The sequence below is a fragment of the Sander lucioperca genome, chromosome 15 (genome assembly GCF_008315115.2).
Source record: "Sander lucioperca isolate FBNREF2018 chromosome 15, SLUC_FBN_1.2, whole genome shotgun sequence".
NCBI lineage: Eukaryota > Metazoa > Chordata > Actinopteri > Perciformes > Percidae > Sander > Sander lucioperca.
In genome coordinates this window covers 21,277,303-21,297,560 of record NC_050187.1, presented here as the reverse complement: position 1 = coordinate 21,297,560, position 20,258 = coordinate 21,277,303, and the positions used below count along the sequence as shown (strand labels likewise).

Here is a 20,258-nt window from a genome sequence, read left to right as displayed (position 1 = left end):
ACCGTGCTTCCCTCCCTCATGTCCCCCTGAGAGGGGAGATCTCTGTATTGTGGGTCTGGAAAAATTTATACCGATGACGCAAAAATCGTCGTTTTACGTCATCGGTATAAATTTTTCAAGAGGCAAAGGACTACAGCCAGTACTTCCGCATAGCCCATAGGGGGTTGGACTCCGGGCTTTTTCCGGAGATTGCCGAGGTAAAAACGAGTGTCAGCCATCTTGAATCATCGCTTAGCTTCTCAGCGGAAACAGATTTATTCATCCCAAAGGAAATTTTAGAACAACAATTATGTGCATTCAAACTACCGCACACGTGTACCAACGGGATACATTGGTACAGATCAGAGAATATGCAGGACACTTTATTACAGACGGAATACTCTACACAGCTTCGCCTGCCTGCTATGGAGACCAGCGGTGTTGCTCGATGCCTCTGGCCGGTAAAGGGACATCATCAGTGGGGAATGTTGAACGAGTTTGCGGGTGGAAAACTAACGTTAGCCGGCCACCTGTTCCATCAATCCTGCTTGCAAGTGTCCGCTCATTAGACAACAAACTGGACTACATCCAACTTCAACGAAACTCCCAACGCAAGTTCAGAGACTGCTGTGTTTTTGTTGTTGTGGAAACAATTGCTGTATCGGACTATCCAGCCTGCTGCTCTGTCACTGGGTAAGACTAGCTAGTGGAGGTGAGCTGTGTTAACACGGACTGCCTGGTGCAGAAATGGGGGTGCTTGTATCCAACTAACTGCTAACTGCTGGTGGAGTTTGTGACTATTAAATGCCGACCATTCTACATTACACGCAAATTTGTATACTCGGTGATACAGCCCACCAAGCGCTAATGCTAGTAGCTAGCTATGTGTTAGCTGAACTTTACGGAGCATATCATGTGTGTGCACTAAATGTAGCCTGTTTCGTATGTCGTTTTTATATAATGTCGTTTTCATATATTTTAATTGTGTAACCAATTGAGCCACGGTGAAACGTTGTTTTGTGTATATGGTTGAAATGACAATAAAACACACTAAAGTTGAGTTGACTGTCTCACTGTCTGTCTGTAACGGTAAGCGTGGCATGGGAGTAGACGCTAAAGCAGCGAAGCAAGTGCATTCTGGGATTTGGTGTCTTTCATCCACATGAGCCAAAAACACATTTTCTGGCTTTTCTCGGCCTAGAAGCCACCAATTTCTAAAATGTTTTCACATTTCTACTACATAAGTGACCCAATTTGAAGCTATATTCATCTTTCCAACGGTGAAATATCCCTTTAAAGACATACAGCTCGGGCCCCTGGTTAGCTCACCTGGTAGAGCAGGCGCCCATATAGAGTCTTATTCCTCGACGCAACGGCCGCAGGTTCGACTCCAACCTGCGGCCCTTTGCTGCATGTCATTTCCCCTCTTCCTCTCCCCTTTCACGTCTAAGCTGTCCTATCCAAATAAAGGCTTAAAAATGCCCAAAAAATGATCTTTAAAATAAAAAAAATACATACAGCTCTGCACTAGCCCATGCATAGATTTTGCTGCTATTCTAACTCACTACATTAACTAATTTAATTTTTTTTTCCTGCTGTTTCAGTAATAAAAAAATGAGCACATGAAAAAAAAAAAAAGTCTCCATCAATTTTCTTAACTGTGGAGAAATCCCATCAGGATTTGAAGAGCGTCTGCTAGAATTTGTGATAACTGGAACCACCAGCGTTTCTGAAATATTCTTGTAAACTGATCAACAACTGAAAATGACGCACAATTTGCCATTCAAAAAATTAGCCAAGAAGAACGGCAGCACAAAGCAGCTTAGCAGTTGGTTTTACGGTACTACAACTGCAAAATCTGTGCCTAAAGCGAGACAAATATCTGGACACTGATTGAAGCACAGGGAAATTAAACACAGCAACACAGAGAGAGAACGGATTGTGTGAAAAATAATCTCAACTACTAACATACTTCCAAATGCAGACACACATTCACACATTTAAGAATACATTTCCAAGTCTAGATACATATTTTCAACACAAATAAAAATTCACATATTTTTAACAAAATTAAAAATGTCAAGGTTACACCTTTTCTAATCTTTTACTTTCATATCAAAGGTGTTGCGATGGGCAAAGGAAGGGTGTTCTAATAATGCAGGTGACAAAATACCAAAATACCATCACGTTATTTTTAGCTTAGTGAAGGGTGAAAAATAGTCCAAGTGCAACCTTGGTACACACTCAATCCTCACGGCCTGGGCTTTACAAGACATACATTCTCCTGCATTGGTCTAATGTCACCAACAGCAGCCAAGTCTCAAGGAAATATCAATGGCAAGGACAGAGCTGTGGTGGGGTTACTTAAGAATGCCATAAAAATCGTACTGAGCTTTAACATGATCATACTTGAGCGTACCACAGTGAGTGGCAAATGTGTGCTCTACCTCTTGAGCCAATATAGACCGACCGCATGCTTCACATGCTGTGTCATTCATTCTGAGGGTCTTTCAGTTGTCGATTTCTTTAATGTGCCATCAGTCAAAATGTTGTCCTAAGCTTTTCACACAGCATTACCTGCTTGGAAATTCTCCTGTAGGACACAATCAAAAAATATTGTGCACACTAGACATAAAATAATTGTGGTCTCCAGTTGCATTTCATCATAACTATTATTGGTGACTATTGTTCCAAATAGCAAGTAGATTGTGAGGAAGCATGTGTTAACTGATCAGCATAGTATAGCTAAACACTCCAAGAAAATAGGGTAACAGGAGACACTCTCTCAACCAACATGCTGATGGAAAATATCCAAAGTATCTCTATAATGGACCCAACTGACAGCACTCTAATTCAATCACGTGTGTTGCAGTTGCAACTAAGCTGCCTCCAAATACCCCCATCTATTTTAAACCCCTGTTCAACAATGACAGACCGCAAAGACTCCAGTATGCCTGAAAAAACATTACGCAAAAGGAAAGAAACCAAACACCCGGGCTCTCTCTGTCTAGCATGTGTAAATGTGTATATGTGTGTGCATGTACTGTATGTGCAGGGTACAGGCCTCTGTGTAGCCTCAGTGTGCCAGTGAGACAAATTTTTTTGTGCTTATCCTATTACATATAGCTGTGTTCAGAGTGTAAAATAGTCTATCAGAAAGAGTAATGGGCACACTAGAATGTGATGCTATACAGATATTGTTTATATAATGTAGTTACAGTAGACATGGTTCATTACCTAGCCTGCAGTAGACATTGTAGATAAAATAAGCTACAGCCAAATCACTCCATTTTTTTGTATTTGTACACAATTCAATCACCTAGAGGACAATCTTTTTCCACTACTAACATGGAAGAAAGAAGTAGGATATTCGGATGGCTGAACAGCACACTGGTAAGAAGTAACACTGAGGTCATTTATTTTCCTTCTTAATCAGAGTGCACTGGTGCCCTACAGCTGTTGTTTACTATTAAAGCAGGATTAGGGCCAAGTTTTGCTGGGTAGTTCCAGGAGACGGCACTGATCGCGTAGTTGTTCCCAGAATGCGTGGGTCTTTCAGATCATTTCCAGCAGAGTGTCAAGTTAGTGGGGACAATGGCCCCCTCCTCCTCTGCTTTCTAGCAAAAAAGACTAGAAAGACGGTCACAAGGAAAGACAGGTACGACTAATGTCAGTCATGACAGTTCAAATTATTTCCTTCAACCAATCTTCATCCTAATTCCCATGTTAAAAAAGAAGAGGAAAAGTATTTCCTTAGTAATACACAAATCACCAAGTTAGGAAACAACCAAAAGTAAATTCTGCAATCCTAGGATCAAAAGTGCTGTAAATGTATAATGCGCAGTAGATTGACAAAAACAGCTTGAGGGATTATTTGTTATTGATTTATGAATATCAGGGTAAGGAATGCCACCTCCCAGCTCAGTCTTGGTCCCATCAATAATGCAACTACAGTATCTGTGTCCACACAACAAATGAACAACACACTGGCGCCTCCATTATTCATGAGGGATTCCACCTGTAGCACGTTAGCTGTATTATATGTGTCTCATAGGAAGATTTGCAGCAGCTCTGTGCAAGCCATTTAATGCTTGCACTGAGCAGTAGCGGCACTTCAGGAAGAGTAGCTGCTACCTTAGTGGCAGCTAATGGGGATCCAAATAAAGAATAAGGATAAGAATTGATATTATGATGTTCTACCAATGGAGCTAAAACACTTCTATAAATCATCACAGTTCTAAATGAATGGGAAAGGAAATGTCTGTGTAAAGATTAATGATAACCATTAATGTAGCATAATGACGTCCATAAATATATGTATGTCCAACAAATGTTCAACAAAATAAAATTTCATTTTTTTCATTTTCTTGTTTAACGATATCTGGTACAAACAAGAGTAGAATCCCCTTTAAAACCAAAAGGAGCTCCCAGCTGTTCTGTGTTGTTTTGTTTTCCCAGAACAGAGAGGACAGAAAGCACCTATCTGAACAATGTTGACACAGACAGGAACGACTTCTAATAACCAAACCCTTTGGTTGGAAAGATTTAATTGCCTCATTTTCTCCTTCAAATCCCAGAGGGCTAACTGTTTAAGGGCTATAGGGAATGTAAATATACAATTGTATCACATTTTGGCATGTAATAACTTTGGAAGCTTTGGAAATTTGTACTCAAAACATTTCATATCAAATTAATTGACCCACAAACCGCTGATGTCTGAGGTAGGCCCTCCAACATGGCTATTACTTTCACTGTGTCACAATAAATGACTCCAGCAATCAGGAGGTGAGGGTCACCGTACGACAGAAAGCTAGAGGAACTACAGTACTACCACGATTCAGTATACTGTAAGTAGCACATTGTGTTCATGCGGAGGCACTGTGCCAAGGTTAATATGACTAGTATTATTAAGTTTACATTTTGTTAAAAAGTTCAATTTTTTGGGAATACACTGATTCAATTTCAGGACCAGTAACCTCCTGGAGTCTATGCTGGTTGCTGGGCAACTGGTCCAGACAAGGAAAGGCTGGCATACTGTGCATTCTGTGACACAGGTTGTGTAGAAAAGCAAACCACCCCCTGTGTGCCCAGCACAGCCTAAATGTCAGACTCCTAATGCTTATGGTGTGTACTTGGGGCATGTGTGTGGGTGTCTGTGTGTGTGCTGTATGTGTGAATAAAAACAGCAGGGACAAGGCTGGCCCTGAGAGAGCAGTAAATCACATTATGCATTGCAATCTCTATACATCACAGCCACTGCCATTGTGCCCACTGGCTTCCCACTGCTGTTCCAAGTCTCCTTTCCTCTCCGTATTTCACTGCTCTAAAAAGATTGACTCAAGACATCACAGGATAACATTGATGAATTTATAGTGTGTGCGTTAATTAAATGTTTGTGTGTGCAAAATGTCCATATCCATAGTAGTGTCTGTGTAACAAAGAAGCTCTCTTTCTTTGTGTTATTGGACCGGAGTGTGGAAATGGACGTAACGACTAGACTCTGGGAGGCTGAACAAGGCTAAGAAAGATCCTGTTTATCTATTTATAACAAGGAGATGTATTTCCTTTCTTGTGTGTCTTAGTTCTTATCGCCTAGCATGCATTTTTAAATCGCATAAACCCTGTATTTCTCACACCCACAAACACGCCTCACCAAGAATGGGTTGCTTTGATCGACAGGGAGCATGGCAGTGATGGTCAGAGGCTGCCTGTTGGAGTAATTACAGAACAGCCATGTTAGCAGGCCTGGACTAGTCCCACAGGTAGAGGAAACAGCAGCAGTGCAGTGCATAGGTAGGGTTTCATCTCAAAAGGCACTCCACCTTTGTTCTGTTCAGTGGCCTGTCATGTGAGAACATGCAGACAGTGAATTTCTCCTGCGACCCTTGTCAAATTGAACCCTGACCCCTTTAAGACAGGTGAAAGGCTCCTTCTTAGGTCACGCCTAAGTCACAGTTTTCCATTTCTGATCCCCTATAAGCAAGGGTCAATTCCTTAAAAGGGAAGGGCAAATAACCCATGAAATGATGAGAGAAAGGGCAATTCATGGTCTCATAAATTGTCATAAACAGACAGCCGAGGATTGCATCAATGTTTTCCCTTCCTGCTGTCCATCTTCCTCCCCTTCAACCCTTTCTTGTGATACTTTCTAATTCTGAGTGACTAGTTAAGTCTTTTCCAGTGTTTTAACAAAGCTATGTGTCCACATGCCATCTGTAATATCACGTATGATCTGCCCCCCTGTGTTTATATTCCTGAGGGTAGAGGACCAAATGAACAACAATAGCTTCCCAGCAGAGACGGCTTTTTCTGGCTACCAAATTCTCAGACAGTGGCTCCTTTGGGGGAACTTATGGGAGACCTGAAGGACAAGGACAATGACAGATGAAGATGCTTTGGGACTGGGGAAAGAGAGAGAGTAGGATGAACAGAGCGGTGGGCGAGTAATAAAAGGGAAAAAGAGAAGGAGTAGACAGAGGAAAATACATACAACATATGAAAAACTAATATAGATAAACAAAAATAAAGGATATAAATTCAACAAAGGGGGGGATTAAAGAGGATAGACTGGAGAGAAACATGGTGAAAGCCTGTGGCTTTTTGAAAACTTGCCAGCATACTTCTGTTGCTCATGTTCAGTTGAGACAATGTGCAGTAGAGCAGCTGCTAAGCTCAGCAGTCTCCTATTCCAGCCCCTTTCAGAGATCAGAGCACAGGGCAGCAAAACTAATCAACAATACCCAGCCTCTGTCCACCAACACTGCCCATCACAAGCACCCATTCAATCAGGATATCATTCATCATGCAAATTAGAGAAATAAGTTCTTAGGTACTTACAATTACCAGAAATGCAAAGGATAAGCTACAGACTGAAATCTTAAGGATTAGAACTTAAAGGTTAAGACTGCTGTCTGAAGTAATTGGCATTACTTACACTTACTTTACAAACCTGAAGTCATCCTTACATATATATATTTATTCAACTTGTAGATATTTGTACTGATGAAAGCTGAATTTAAACTTCCCCTCATACATTTTACAGGCTTATACCTTATGTCACCAAATCTTTTGTGATTTCTAAACAGCAACAATTTTAGAGAAGGATTTAGCATCTACACTAAGTGTTCTTCTCACTTCAAGACAAAACATAACAACATAACATATGACTGCACTCAAGAGTGTGTTTCTTAAAGTCTTAATGCCCCTTTAAAGTCTTAATTAAATGTCTGTGTGGGAAAGATCTTTCAATCGCCCATTCCCATAAGACCATTACTGCCTATTCCTGCAGATGTCCCAACCCACTCTCTGCCAACCCACTCACGGATGAGATTCTGACCACTCCTGGTTATTTTTATTGAAAATCTCGCAGCCCTGTCCCACAGGGAAAATTAACACACATTAGCCCTATGGGTTCTTTTAATGTCATGTTTTTAACAGTTTAAGAAGCCACCTTTAGAGAATAAATAAGCCTTGTTGTCATGCTTTAGTAGTGGTTGTGTTCATTTTTTCGAATCATATTTGTATGTCCTAATGCCACTGATTGTTTATAGCCAAATAATAATAATAATAATAATAATAATAATAATAATAATAATAACTTTTATTTATATAGCGCCTAATGTAAGTATATACTGCATTGATCTAAACATAAGATGATTAGAAGTCATCCTGTTCAACACCAGTTTTTGATAATCACATTTTTCCATTTCACCAACTCCGATTTAGCTGTTTTGTGGTTGGCCTTTTTCACAGCAGAAGATTTGACTTGACATGGCAGGAAAAGCACAGGTGGAACTAATAACATTAATCAAGGCTCTGTCCCAGTACGCCAACAGTGAGCCAGCGTGCACATTACCAAAGATCCGGGACTAGTACATTTATATTGAATGCAGCCATTACTAATGTTAATTACACCTGTGTTTTTCCTGATATAACATGTCAAAATGTCTGCGATGAAGAAGGCCTATTGCCAAAGCTTTCAGCTGACCGCTTAGGACTGTTCCCATGCCTTACTGTGGCGTCTAAAGCCAGACTAATAATTAAGTGACATATATTGTATTGGCATATATGTTCGCTGACAAGAAACGTCAGAAGAGATGTAACAAAAATGTGTATGCACCGATGTAGAAAAGGTGTTGCCTTTACAGTACTAAGTTTGACAAGTAAAGACATGTTTTCTTTTCAAATATAAAATCATCATCAATCTTTAATAACAAAATGTAAGGGATTTTTACCAAAATATTGGTGTATGTTAATAAATAACGGTATCATATCATCATCAGTCAGGCTCTAATAGCATATTTTCCTGCTATTCATTGGAGTTGGGGAAATTAAACCAAGATACATTTGCCAATGCCATCAGTTTCTTCTAATCCTTTGAGCCTTTTCTCCCCCTTGCACGTAAAACATAACATAAATCTCATCTTTGTGTAGCTTGTCCAAGTGGGACTAGTGAAGCATTTCTGGCTTCATTTTGTTTTTCAGGCACATACTCACAAAAGACGAAAAGATTTGTTTTTGGGCTCATAATCTTAAACAAGATTCAGTGACATCATACGTCTTGGCTGCTTGATTTCTGCGAGCTAAAATTTCTAGTTACACAAGAAATGTTATAGCCATGACATTTACTGCGTGCATTGATGCTTCCCAAATAATGAATCCTGTCGATTCTGAACATTCATGAGCTTTGCTGAGCAAATGCTCCCAAGGGGATAAACCCTTTCCTTTAGCCCCACTCCAACTTATTGTTCATTCCCTGAGCATTAGTTAAAGAGCTGGGAGCTGCTCTGTAAAATGATATTGCTCAAAATTTTCCTCAGTCTATTGCTACAGAATGACTGATGTCCAACAAGTAAATATACATATTTAGTGGTACATGCAAGTCAATTTAAATAGAGAAACCTTGGCAGTTTGTAAAAGTGTATATGTTAGGAAATGTACCTATTTTAGAATACTAGATTTTGAACCGAGCTATTATGTAAAATCCAGTTTACACTTTGCCATCATTTTTTTATTTTTAAAGATTGTTTAAACAAAAGGTATGAAATGTCTGGCAAAGCACTTTTAAAGCACCGACATAGCCACTTACATGTGTATGAAAAGCTTGCTTAGGCCCCCTTTCTGAGCTCTCCATGGTGCTGAAAAGCTTCAGTATAGCTGAGACCAACGGTCATAATGTTTAACACATCCTGCCAAAACACGGAGATGGAGCACAACTGCTGCATGTCACCATGGCCAATGGATTCCACTCCTCAGATGAGCACCATAGACAGCATTACATTGTCTGAATATTAGAGCTAATCCCTGGTGAACATCACAATTGAACCACACATTTCAACACAGACCACAAACTACCCAGAAGCACCCAGGAGGGTGAATCCTAATTGACAATGGTAGAGAAAAATGCCATTAAAATAATATAGTGAGTAGTAATGACCTATCAGTGCTTATCATACATGCGTATATCTGCCCACTATTCAGAATCAATTGTGTTCTCACATTTGCCCCATTTCGAAGCCGAGTGACAACAATGCTGCAATCTATTTTGAATTCAAATATTTCAAATAATTACCATGGAGCCACATTTCTGTAACATGACCTCCACTGAATTGATATAATATTAACACACTATTTCCAATGTAACGCAGGAAAACTGGCACTGAAATTAAAACTATGAAAAGAAACGGGAGGAATGTACACATCCGAGCATTATACAAGTCCATCAGACAAAACATGACCAAAGAATGAGACATCACATCTGGCACTGAAGCCATAACAAGCGGCTTTACAACAGATGCCAATTACACATGATAAAAAGTACATACTGAGTTCATACAAATATGCAAATATTTCATATTCATCGTGTATAATGGGGCTCAACTATCTATGAGAATCACTGACATCATCACTCAACGCACATCAAAGTGGAGAAGATAATTTGTATCTGCAATGTTTGTCATTAATGTTCATCCATGATGTTTAAAAATAGCTCCCATTCATGTGAAACATACCTATCAATACAGATTAGAAATATCTAGAGCCCAAATGGTAACCCAAGGCAACTTCAGTCTTCCAACTACTGGCATAAAATGTCAGAGAGCAGCATGGCAGCTCTCTATACTATCATCCATCTTTAATGAGGCATTCAGCAATGAACCCATGCACTCTGTGCATCATCTGTACATGATGTCTACACATGCTGTCATTTTGGGCTCAACGCTATGCGCGTCATCTTACAAAGCTCATATCACTCTGAAATTGGTCTTGCTTGCCTCGCTTGGTTCATGTCTAGAAACATTTTACAGCTTTCAGAGCAATGCCGGGCAGCAGAAGGAACCTGAGTGAGACAGTACCTTCTGGGATTTCACTTTTGCAAGCATCAAACAAGGCTATAATTGACAGCTGGACTATTCATTCTACACAGCCACTCTGGAAAATGTCAGAAGAAGTCAAGAGGTAAAATCATTGTGTAGCAGGCCCGCTCACTTTGGCTGAACAGGGTTCAGCTTGTAGGCTGCCATTCACTGTCAGCCGCACTTGTATTTCCCCATTAAAAAAACTACGTTTTATTAGTGTCTAGTGCTCACTTAACTAATAGACAGTGGAATGCTGCCAAATTGGGTGCAATCTAAGCTTTGTAGCATAGTGGCTATGAAGGCACATTGCTGGTACACAGAGAGCCTGCTGTTAGCCTGCTAGGACAATGACAATTAGCATATTAGCCTAGCCCCCTTGGTGGTTAATTGAGACAGGTTTCTGAGGGCAGTGGTTGTGGTGTCAGTGCTGCATAATATTAACACTTTCATATCTGTCTCTGAGATCTTATATACAGTATGCTTGTATGTTCACCTACAGGGCCGGCCTCACAGAGCCATTCATGTTGCCAAGAGAGAGAGCTGATCTCTAAATAGGAGACAGAAACACTGCCTGCTGAGATCTATGAAGGTCACTGCCGTGTCCTCTACACACTCCCTCTCCCTGTCTCCATCTCTCTCTCCTATGTGCATCAGTGCACACAGCTCAAAGCAACAATTATAACGTTAACCATGTTCTGATGTCCACATATCAGTGCTCCAATGGCTTCCCTGATTTCTGAGGGTGGGTGGTGGGCTAAGGGGAGTGAAGCGAAGATGAGGGAGAGAGTGGGAGATGGCTGGCTCTGCCTGATAATCCGCACCAGAAAAGACTAGTCCTAGGGCTGTGTACATGCTGGCCTGTCTGGTTGGTTGCTGTGCTTCCGTGCAATGGCATGGAAGGTTGGGACATTTCTTGTATTTTAACACTTCTATATGACAAACCTTAAATTAAAATCTGGCTATTCGGGCTTGATATGAATACAGAGTTTAATGTATAAAATGGTAAGAAAATCTCAGCAGTAAAAGACTGTAGAAAAACATTGCATGTGCATGTAGACTCTAAACAATACTGAACAATGAATGACAAGAATGCTACTCACAACATTTGTCTATGTCACTCTCACATACAAAAGCATTTGCAGATTTGAGAAAGGCATGTGAGCATAAAAATTAAGCTGCAAAAGAAAAAGTAACGGCTATATGCACTAAGGACTAGTATGCAGTGGAAGCATTGGCAGCTAAGGAAAATACATGCCATTGCCCTTCTTAACCCACAGCTTAAATACCTGTGAAAACCCACACGCCAAAGACATATCTAAGTGTGATTATTAACGCCTTTTTAAAATAACTTCATCTTAACTCTTCACTCTAATCGCTTAAACTCCTGCAATAGCATTACATTTGATGATTTCTATGGCCTGGCTATAGGGAGAGCGCGCACACACACACACACCCTCTGATTGTAAGCTGTTTAAGGACAACAGCAGCTGAGGAAGAAAGCTGGTAGACTAGAAACTATAAGCCATGATCCCGCTGGCTAGCGGCGCACTAGCTAGCTATCTCCCTCCTGCAGGCTCTCTTGCCAGCTTAGCCAAGCCGGTCTCAACCAGCAGATCTATATGAAAATGATTTTCCACTGCCAGTTTGACTCGGCAAGGATCAGGTGGCTGAGACCCTATCACACATTTCCACTGATGGGAATGCCAGTCTAGCACTCTTCCCCCATGTGGAGCCAGGTATACCGTTCCCTCTAACCTTTAACCCTTTAAATAGTTCCTGTGGCGTGGAAGTCCTTTTAATAGTCCGGTGACTGGCCAAAGAAGACATAACAGCATGACAGCAGGGGAGCACAGTTTGGGTACACAGGGGGGTTGACCTCTGTGTTTGCCTCATGATATACATAGTCTGGCTAGATATATAGCCTCTCCTTGTCTGTGGATTACCATACATCAGCATGGCACACTACAGTTGTCCCTAGATGGCCATCGAATCAGGCCCAGAGAATTAGGGATTAGGGCCTTGAAAAGGGAGGATCTCCACTGAAGAATAACTCATGAGTCACACATTCCATATCAGAGTATGAGAAAAGAAAGTTAATCAGTGATGCTAGAAAAAGCACATTTGTAAAAGCTTACATTAAATCGACTGTGTTGCTGATTTCATCTGTTTTGTGTCATTGTGAACTGAAAAACTTTGGATTTTAGACCGTTGTTAGGACAAAAATAACCATTTCAAGATGTCACAAACTGTTTTCTGATATTTTATAGACTAAATAGTCAGTTAATCAACAATAAAATAATAATATAATAATAATAAAACTGAATACATCTTTAGATGCAGCTGTACTCCTGATAACAGGGTCTTTATCAAGCGTTTTGTGTTATCCAGTGGTGCTCAAGTCATTAGGTCTTTTCACTTTTTTATTTCTTCAATTAGCTCTGCATTTCATTAGCTAGTGTGGGCCAAGCTGAGCCAAGTTAGGCTGAGGGTAGCAAAAGCGACAGCTGATGTCAGGGTGTGTGCTCTATGCTGCTCTGGCGAAATGCAGCTGGTCTGTTGCCAAGCAAAAAGGAGTACACAGGCTCACAACAGTTCCTCTCTGCAGGCACCACCACAATCCATTCCACTTAAAGGTAAGGGTGTAGAAGCATACCTCACTCACTCTGCCATAGATTCGTCTTTTCCTTGTCACATAGGCGGACACATGCAAATACTGAGGCGGGTTTCAAACTCAGGTTTGATTAATTGCTCTGCAGTGAAAGCAAAGCTGTCGTGCATAAAAAAATCGATAACAATCTCCTATGATGGAAATGCTTTTGTGATTAATTCAAATTCACCAAGGCTGCTAGATAGCTGATCATAAGATGGATTCATAACTTTTGGTTAAAAAAAACAGATTTACTTTTCCACCTTTAAACTTAAAGCTATGAAGTGTTAGGTGATAATATGTTTGCTTCATCATGAACTGTGCAGACTGACAAGGGTCAGAGAAAACGGAGCCTAGACCAGATGTGTCCTCGCCGTATCTCATATTAGTATATTAGTCGCATTATGGGAGCAGTGTCTGGCCTTCACTGAGGAGAAGCAAGGCACAGCACATCAAGCTCTCATTAGATAAGATGAAACTTTAATGATCCCATTTATTGCCATGGGGACACTGGGCTGGTGCAGCAGCAAACAAACCTGAGAAACAACATGAGCTAAATACAAATGATCTCAGAAAGAAGGGGAAAATAGCAGTAGAATATAAATATTTGTTAAAGAGAAGTGTACAAGCCAAAATATGATGTGTCAAAAAATGTATGGTTTAAAGCATTGAGAGTGTTTCCACGCTTGCAGAGGAGAAAGCATCAATTGTAGATTGTACCGGCGGTGCAGGTACTGTAGCTCCATCAACTCTCTTGCTGAGCTGTTTGGACAGAAACAATTGTACAATCCTGACGGCTGTTGGCTCTAAAGTGCACATAAAACACTCCATGTTGCACCTTAGGGGGGTGAGGGGGAGGCTGTTGTATATACTGAGGTGAGGTGGGAGGTGTATTTTTGTAGTCTTCATTTTATATATCTCCAGTAATACAATGTGTAGTTTTGTGCTTGGATTGAAACAAATGACAGTCCACTCTCACTTGGCGTGTAAAGGGCCTAAGTATTGTCAACTCAGACCAGTTTGCAGCTGATGTGTGTGATAACCACTCCAGGTACCTATAAGGGTGATCCATCTCCCTCTTTACGGCATTATGACAGGTGTCAGTTATCACTCTGTCACAAGTGTCCTATCAGCTTCTCATCTTACTGCTGCAGAGCTGCAGACTGTTCCCCCTTAACACCTCAAGATGAAGCTGTCTTCTACACACCTCTCTTGTGTAAAGTAACACAAACGACCCTCAGCTACATCATATTGACATAAAAATGTCACTAAGTAAGTGAGGAAATCAGGGTAACCTGTCAGTCACATCATGTTGCACATTGGCTAACAGTGCATAATATAAGTTATTGTTAAAAGCATCAGCTGACATTAACCTGCTTTCTAATTAACCAGCTCACAAAGTCAACAAATGGGGAAGCAATCAAGGACTATTTTCAATATTTTTTGATTAAGCATTTCATTTATAAAATATTATAAAAATGTAGAAAAAAAGTTTAAAATCACAATTTCTCAAATGCCAACTTTAAATCTTCAAATAACTTATTTTGTCTGACCACTAGTCCAAAACCCAAAGTAATTATTCTGTTTATGACCATACTTTTATGATCAACTTTTCCTTTCAGCTCTAATAAAAAAAGTTTTTAAATTAAACTACTTGCCTATGTCACAAATAACTTAAATTCCATTTCATTAAAATCTGGTATCAAGATAAATTATGAGATTTACAGTTTTTGTTATTTATACTTGTGAGTTTAGTTTGATAAGAGATTCAGGGTGTCAGTCGTTTAAAACAATGCGGTTCATTCCCCAGCCCTACAAACAGACCATGTCAGGTATTTTACATTTTTTTAATAAAGCCATGTTTTTACAAAGCCATTCATGTTTGAATAGAGATTGGTGCCACAAATGCAAAGCCTCTATACTCCTCTTTCCCACGCATCCCAAATAACAGAGGCATCATATAAGAACTCCTGGAGGTGGCATGACGCAGACTAGATAACTAGACCGTTAGATAACCATACAGCAGTGAAGCAGCACAGCACAGAAAACAGCACAAAAACTCTATAAATTCAGCAAGACTACATGACCATAGGTTAGTGGAAATAGAGGAGGCTTACATGCTAACAAGCCTTGCAACTTGCCAGTGGTTTCCTCCACTTCAGAATCACTGAGTGGTTGTGCTTCCATTTCTGTAAGTCATACATATGCAATTAGCATTGTCTTGCGTGAGTCTTTCCCTTAGTAGGAAATCCCTTATTTAGAATGTGTGAAGTCTCGAGACTGCACTGTGAAAAGAGAGTGATATAATGAAGCACATGCAGACAGCGTGAGAACTGGTGTTTGCAGAGGGATGTACTGTAGGGAATATTGAATTACAAATGTGGTTGATACATGGCTTAAAAATGACATGTGAGCACTCTGAAACACCCAGCAGATAAATGATGCCATAAATGTTGCCACTGTGTTATAAAAGTCAATATGGGTTTGTTTTTTTGGGGTTTTTTCATGTTGCTTTTTTTAGTGCACCCGGGAGACGGCACCAGAACTATAAAACATAGTTTTATTGTCTGCCATACAATTGTAATGTCTTGTTTTAAAAAATATATAAATAAATGGTGATTATACCCAGTTCCTTGGACTAACTGGTTTTGCAGTAATAAGATCAGTACAGGTCAGCATCAGACTACTGTCTTTGTACAGTCCAGATTCCAAAGTCTCAAAAAGTTGCCCCCCCCACATTTTTCTTTGCTGCATCTACCTATCTCATTCCTTCTTCCAGTATGACCAATGGCCTCTCCCTTAAATCCTGACAGAGAAGAAGTCCAGTTAAAAGAATTAGGACACAGCTGTGTGTCAATGGCAGAGCACAGGAGGACACAATGCAATGCAACACCCCCTCTCAAACCCTTCGTCACCCTCACACCCTCTGTTTCCACTTCCTCTTGTGTCTCTCTCTGAGTTTCCACCTCTATTTCCTTGCCTCTGATTCCAGGTTCCCAGTACTGCCAGAGAAAGCCCACCACCCCTCCACGCCAACTATGCATCCTGTTTCTGACACATGCCAACTTAGCCGCACTAGTCAGCTGAGCACAGATCCAGTTTCCCCTTCTTAATACTACTAACAAGCCTTTTCCCTCTGGCAGCCAAGTGCCAAAGTCACCTAACGGGATAGCTCTGCCTTCCGCACACAGTAACACATGCTTACATTTTTCACCGTTTCTCCTCATTTATAAAGGGATGAGATGCAACCAGATACCCACCAGCAGACCCAAGATGGATACCTCATATATTTGCATGGTTTACTTTCATCACTTTCCTAGCAAGATGGTGTAAAGTAAGAAGGATGGCATATGGTTTGGTGCCTTTTCTGATACTGGGATCCATGAGCAAAACAAAATGACAGGAGGCAGACAGCCAAGTAAAAGCCTAAATAGCACACTGGGCAGAATTATCTCTCAGTGTAAATAAGAGGTGTAAATGGGACGATTTTTTATCAAAATAATACTTAATAATCTGAGTCCCAGTCCCTGATTGTATTTTAGCTCAGATATAATATAAATGTCAACTAGTGTTTTTCAATATGCATCCAATAGCGGGACACTTCAAAAGTAATGAAGAAAGCCTTAACTTAAGACAATCAGCGTAGTTTCAGTAATATCTTATATCTAGATCTACTTTGTAACACAGCTTAATTAAACTATTATCTACTGTTTTATTTGTGCAAATACGTGAGTGTGAAGCTTTGAGATATGATTGAAATTAATACCATAGTATTAGAATATCTCTCAGCTATTACATACATAAATGTATAATGCATGCAAAATCACATTTACATTCACTGTGTTTCACTGTTATATAAAGGTCTTCACAAATGTAAAACAAAACCTTCACCAACTCATTTTGTTAAATATAAAAATGCACTAAAAACCAAACACCCAGTTTTTTCACCTCACAGCATTCAGCGAGGCAAAGCATTGAAGGCTATTTTCTGCTGTTATTATCAGTTTATGATGATGACTCTATGCCCCGTCTCCCATCAATACCAAACAGTAATGGGCAGAAAAGGGCAAAGGCCACCAAAAGGACACAGCAGAAGGGACACAGCTCATCCATTTGAATTGGACACAACCCAAACATATCAAGGACGAGGAAGCTCACCATAGCTCTCTCTTTCTTCCATCCATCACTACATCCTCTTTTCAACACTTTTAATTCTGGCACTTGCTATTACCTGATTTTTTATGCATAAAATTTCTAATTATTTTCTCATTTCAAGCAGACAATAAAACACATTAGGCCATTTTTTGCACACTCTGAGCAACATTACCTTTTCACTGCCCCTCTGTTCAGCCAGGGGATCACTTGCACTATAAACAAGTGTGTGAGTCATGTATGAAGCAGGCTTTATTTAATAGACATGTGAATCAACCATGATTCATCGTTAAAGCAGGCCACCCCAAGCAAAGTAATGGCCAGTCACCCTTTTTTAAATACTATTTCTATTTCAGTCCTGCAGACAGGTTACCTTCATGATTTCACAGACATTTAATGTGCAGCAAAAACACATTCCAAGCACCAATGAGTGCAAACATTTAAGAATAGAATAACAGAAAGCTGTAAGAAAGAATGCTGTTTCCTGGGATTTAATATTGCAGAGTTGTTGCATACCATAAAAGGGACAGCCTCATTGTCGTTGGGTCTGCATGAGAAGCCTTCATCAGTTCTCACTGGTGGAATGTGTAGGATCATATGTTCACTTACATACATACAACTAATGTATGTCTAGTTTCACACTAGAAGTAAAAAGCTGATGAGGCGTGAGGATACTTTGATGTACGTTGAAGCAAAATAAAATGAAGGAACTGCTCTCCTCTCATCCCAGCCATGTCTGCCATGCAACACCACCCCCTTCATTCAAGAGTGGGAGTTGGTAAACACAGCCAACGGATAATAATCTTATTCAAGGGATACATTCAAAAATGTACTGCAATTGGTACCCTACTTGATATTTGTTTCGGTGGGTGCAAATGATGAGGAAGCCATCTAACTCAGCTGAGTGGCATGCCACTTGCACAATGAAGGCTAATACAGAACAAGAAGTCAGGCCAGTGTCTCAGAAAAATACAATATGGGCATCATCAGGTGTTATGTATGAAGTGTTTAAAGAGATTTTACATCTACAAACTAATTGTGGATAAACTAGCAGCCATACCTTGTGTTTGACGTTGCAGTGGCAGCAAACAGTCCACATATATTTGAGGGTTCTCCACAGCAGGATGATGAAGAGACCCCCAAAAAACGTCACCATCGAGGAGGCGAGGAATGCCCACCACATGCGCTGTCCATTATTGTCGCAGGGCACCTCAGACGAGAACGGGATGACAACGTCTTCCATCTTGGATATTAAGATTGAAGAGTCCGGATTTATATTATTAATAATATTGCTTGTCCTCATAGAGCTGTCGCTTCCATGGGGAACGGTGCCATCTGCCTCAGCTAGCATTTAGGAGCCTTTGATAGCCTGTGCCAGCGTCCCCAGCCCCACTCACCAGCCATATTGCTTGGAAAAAAAAATCCCCCCCTCACTGTAGAATATGTTCACCCGATGGAGTCTCTTTCTGTATTTTAGCAGCCTATGAATTGTTTATTCGTGACAGCGTGAGACACCGCACACGCGAACCGGACCAAAATAGCGGGTCGGTGGCCCTTGGAGAGAGGCATTTAAATCCGCAATATTTACTAATTTTCACTGCTTCTCAGCCTGAGGGGTTTTCTGGCTCTTTCACGCCAAAAGCCATGGTGAAGACGGCGTCGTTTGCAGCCGTCGAGGCTGCCAATGATATTTCGGGTAATGGTAAACACAACCTTCAGTGAAATTGTTTGCAGCCTGTTCTCGGCGAGGCGACCTCTCTAGTCGTCTTCCATTCAGGGATCCTGTCGATCAGCAGGCGGAGATTTCGATCGATCGTTCTCACTTTCTTTAGGCGTCAATCGACTGTGAACGGCTTGCAACAAAACGAAAAACAAAAAGAGATAATTTAATTATACAATTGAATAGCTGTCTCTGAAGACTACATCATCTTGCGGGCGTTTTCGTTGTCAATTCTGCGTATAAAGGACTCGCGCTCGAGTGGATGTCACTGTCTCCATTCGATCCCCTGCAGCCCTGGCACAGAGCGGCCAGCTGAGAGCGCCTGTCAGATCCGCTCCAGAGGAGAGTGGGGAGATTTACAGGTAGGAGGGCGGAGCGAAGCGCTAATAATAAAGATGGACAGAGGGCAGTAATACCGCGACGATGTTTATTCCAAGTACCGAGCGGTCTGCGCTGCTTGGGTGCATAAAAGAGGTAGGCTACAATTGCGTCTTTGCGTCTTTGGTGCGCGGCAATGACGCACGTCGCAACAACGAGGAGGCTTTGAAAAGCAAGCTATATCGATCAGTGATAAATTTAAGGATTATAGCTGACTGACTATATAGCCTAAACATCACAGGAAACGACGAGTCCCCATAGTAATTGTAGTGATGACAGTGGATATAAAACGACAATAAAGTGAGGTTATAACTTATCATTGACAACGACACTGTCAGTTGCTGTAGGGATATTATTGTACTGACTTTTCATTAAGGATAGTGCTCTTTTTTTTTCAATAACTGAGTCTGTGGCTTGTCATCAATGGATGGTAGACGTCCCTGTTTTAATTTTGTGAAATGCAATTAATAAAAGGCATTACACACACACACACACACACACACACACACACACACACACACACACACACACACACACACACACACACACACACACACACACACACACAGGGAGTGTTATGAATGTCCTCCCGGTCAATTACTGTAATATGCTTACACTTTTAGCTCACATATTAGGTCAAAAACAGGTGGGGATTGGTGATGACGGCGAGGCGTGACTAGCAGTAGTTTATGGTTGCATACGGGTGCCCCTCAAGTAGCCAGCCAGACCAAAAGATATGGGGAAACAGTTGGCTTGTGGCCCCTAATAACCACTGACCCCTCAGCACCAGAACAGGCAGGTGCACACAGCCACCTGTGCCACAAGGCTCCAGACTTCTTCGAGGTGTTTTGCATGAAACCCCCATTAATCTGTACCCCCAAAGTCCTTCTGAATGCTTTCAATTAAGCGATCCTTTCTGCACTCTGTATGATTTAAAGTATAGGCAACATACTGTAATAACAAATTTCATTCTGAGTTACTATATAAATGCCCAATGAAGTGTTGACACTTGATCTCAAGCACAGTT

At 40.8% G+C, this 20,258-nt stretch overlaps 1 protein-coding gene across 39 annotated transcripts in view; it reads right to left on the bottom strand.

Annotated features, from left to right (window-relative positions):
- The window catches only part of kcnma1a (potassium large conductance calcium-activated channel, subfamily M, alpha member 1a), a 137,092-nt gene extending 117,772 nt beyond the window's left edge, over positions 1–19,320 (bottom strand). For 33 of the 39 annotated variants that reach the window (XM_035992616.1, XM_031306532.2, XM_031306543.2 and 30 more), the window contains exon 1: positions 18,194–19,319. In XM_035992616.1, the coding sequence (XP_035848509.1) occupies positions 18,194–18,484 (291 nt within the window). In that variant the 5' untranslated portion in view covers positions 18,485–19,319. Of the gene's footprint in view, positions 1–18,193 lie in introns of all 39 variants that reach the window. The other 6 variants (XM_031306626.2, XM_031306635.2, XM_031306643.2 and 3 more) reach the window with 3 other exon arrangements.
- Positions 19,321–20,258: the final 938 nt, after the last annotated feature.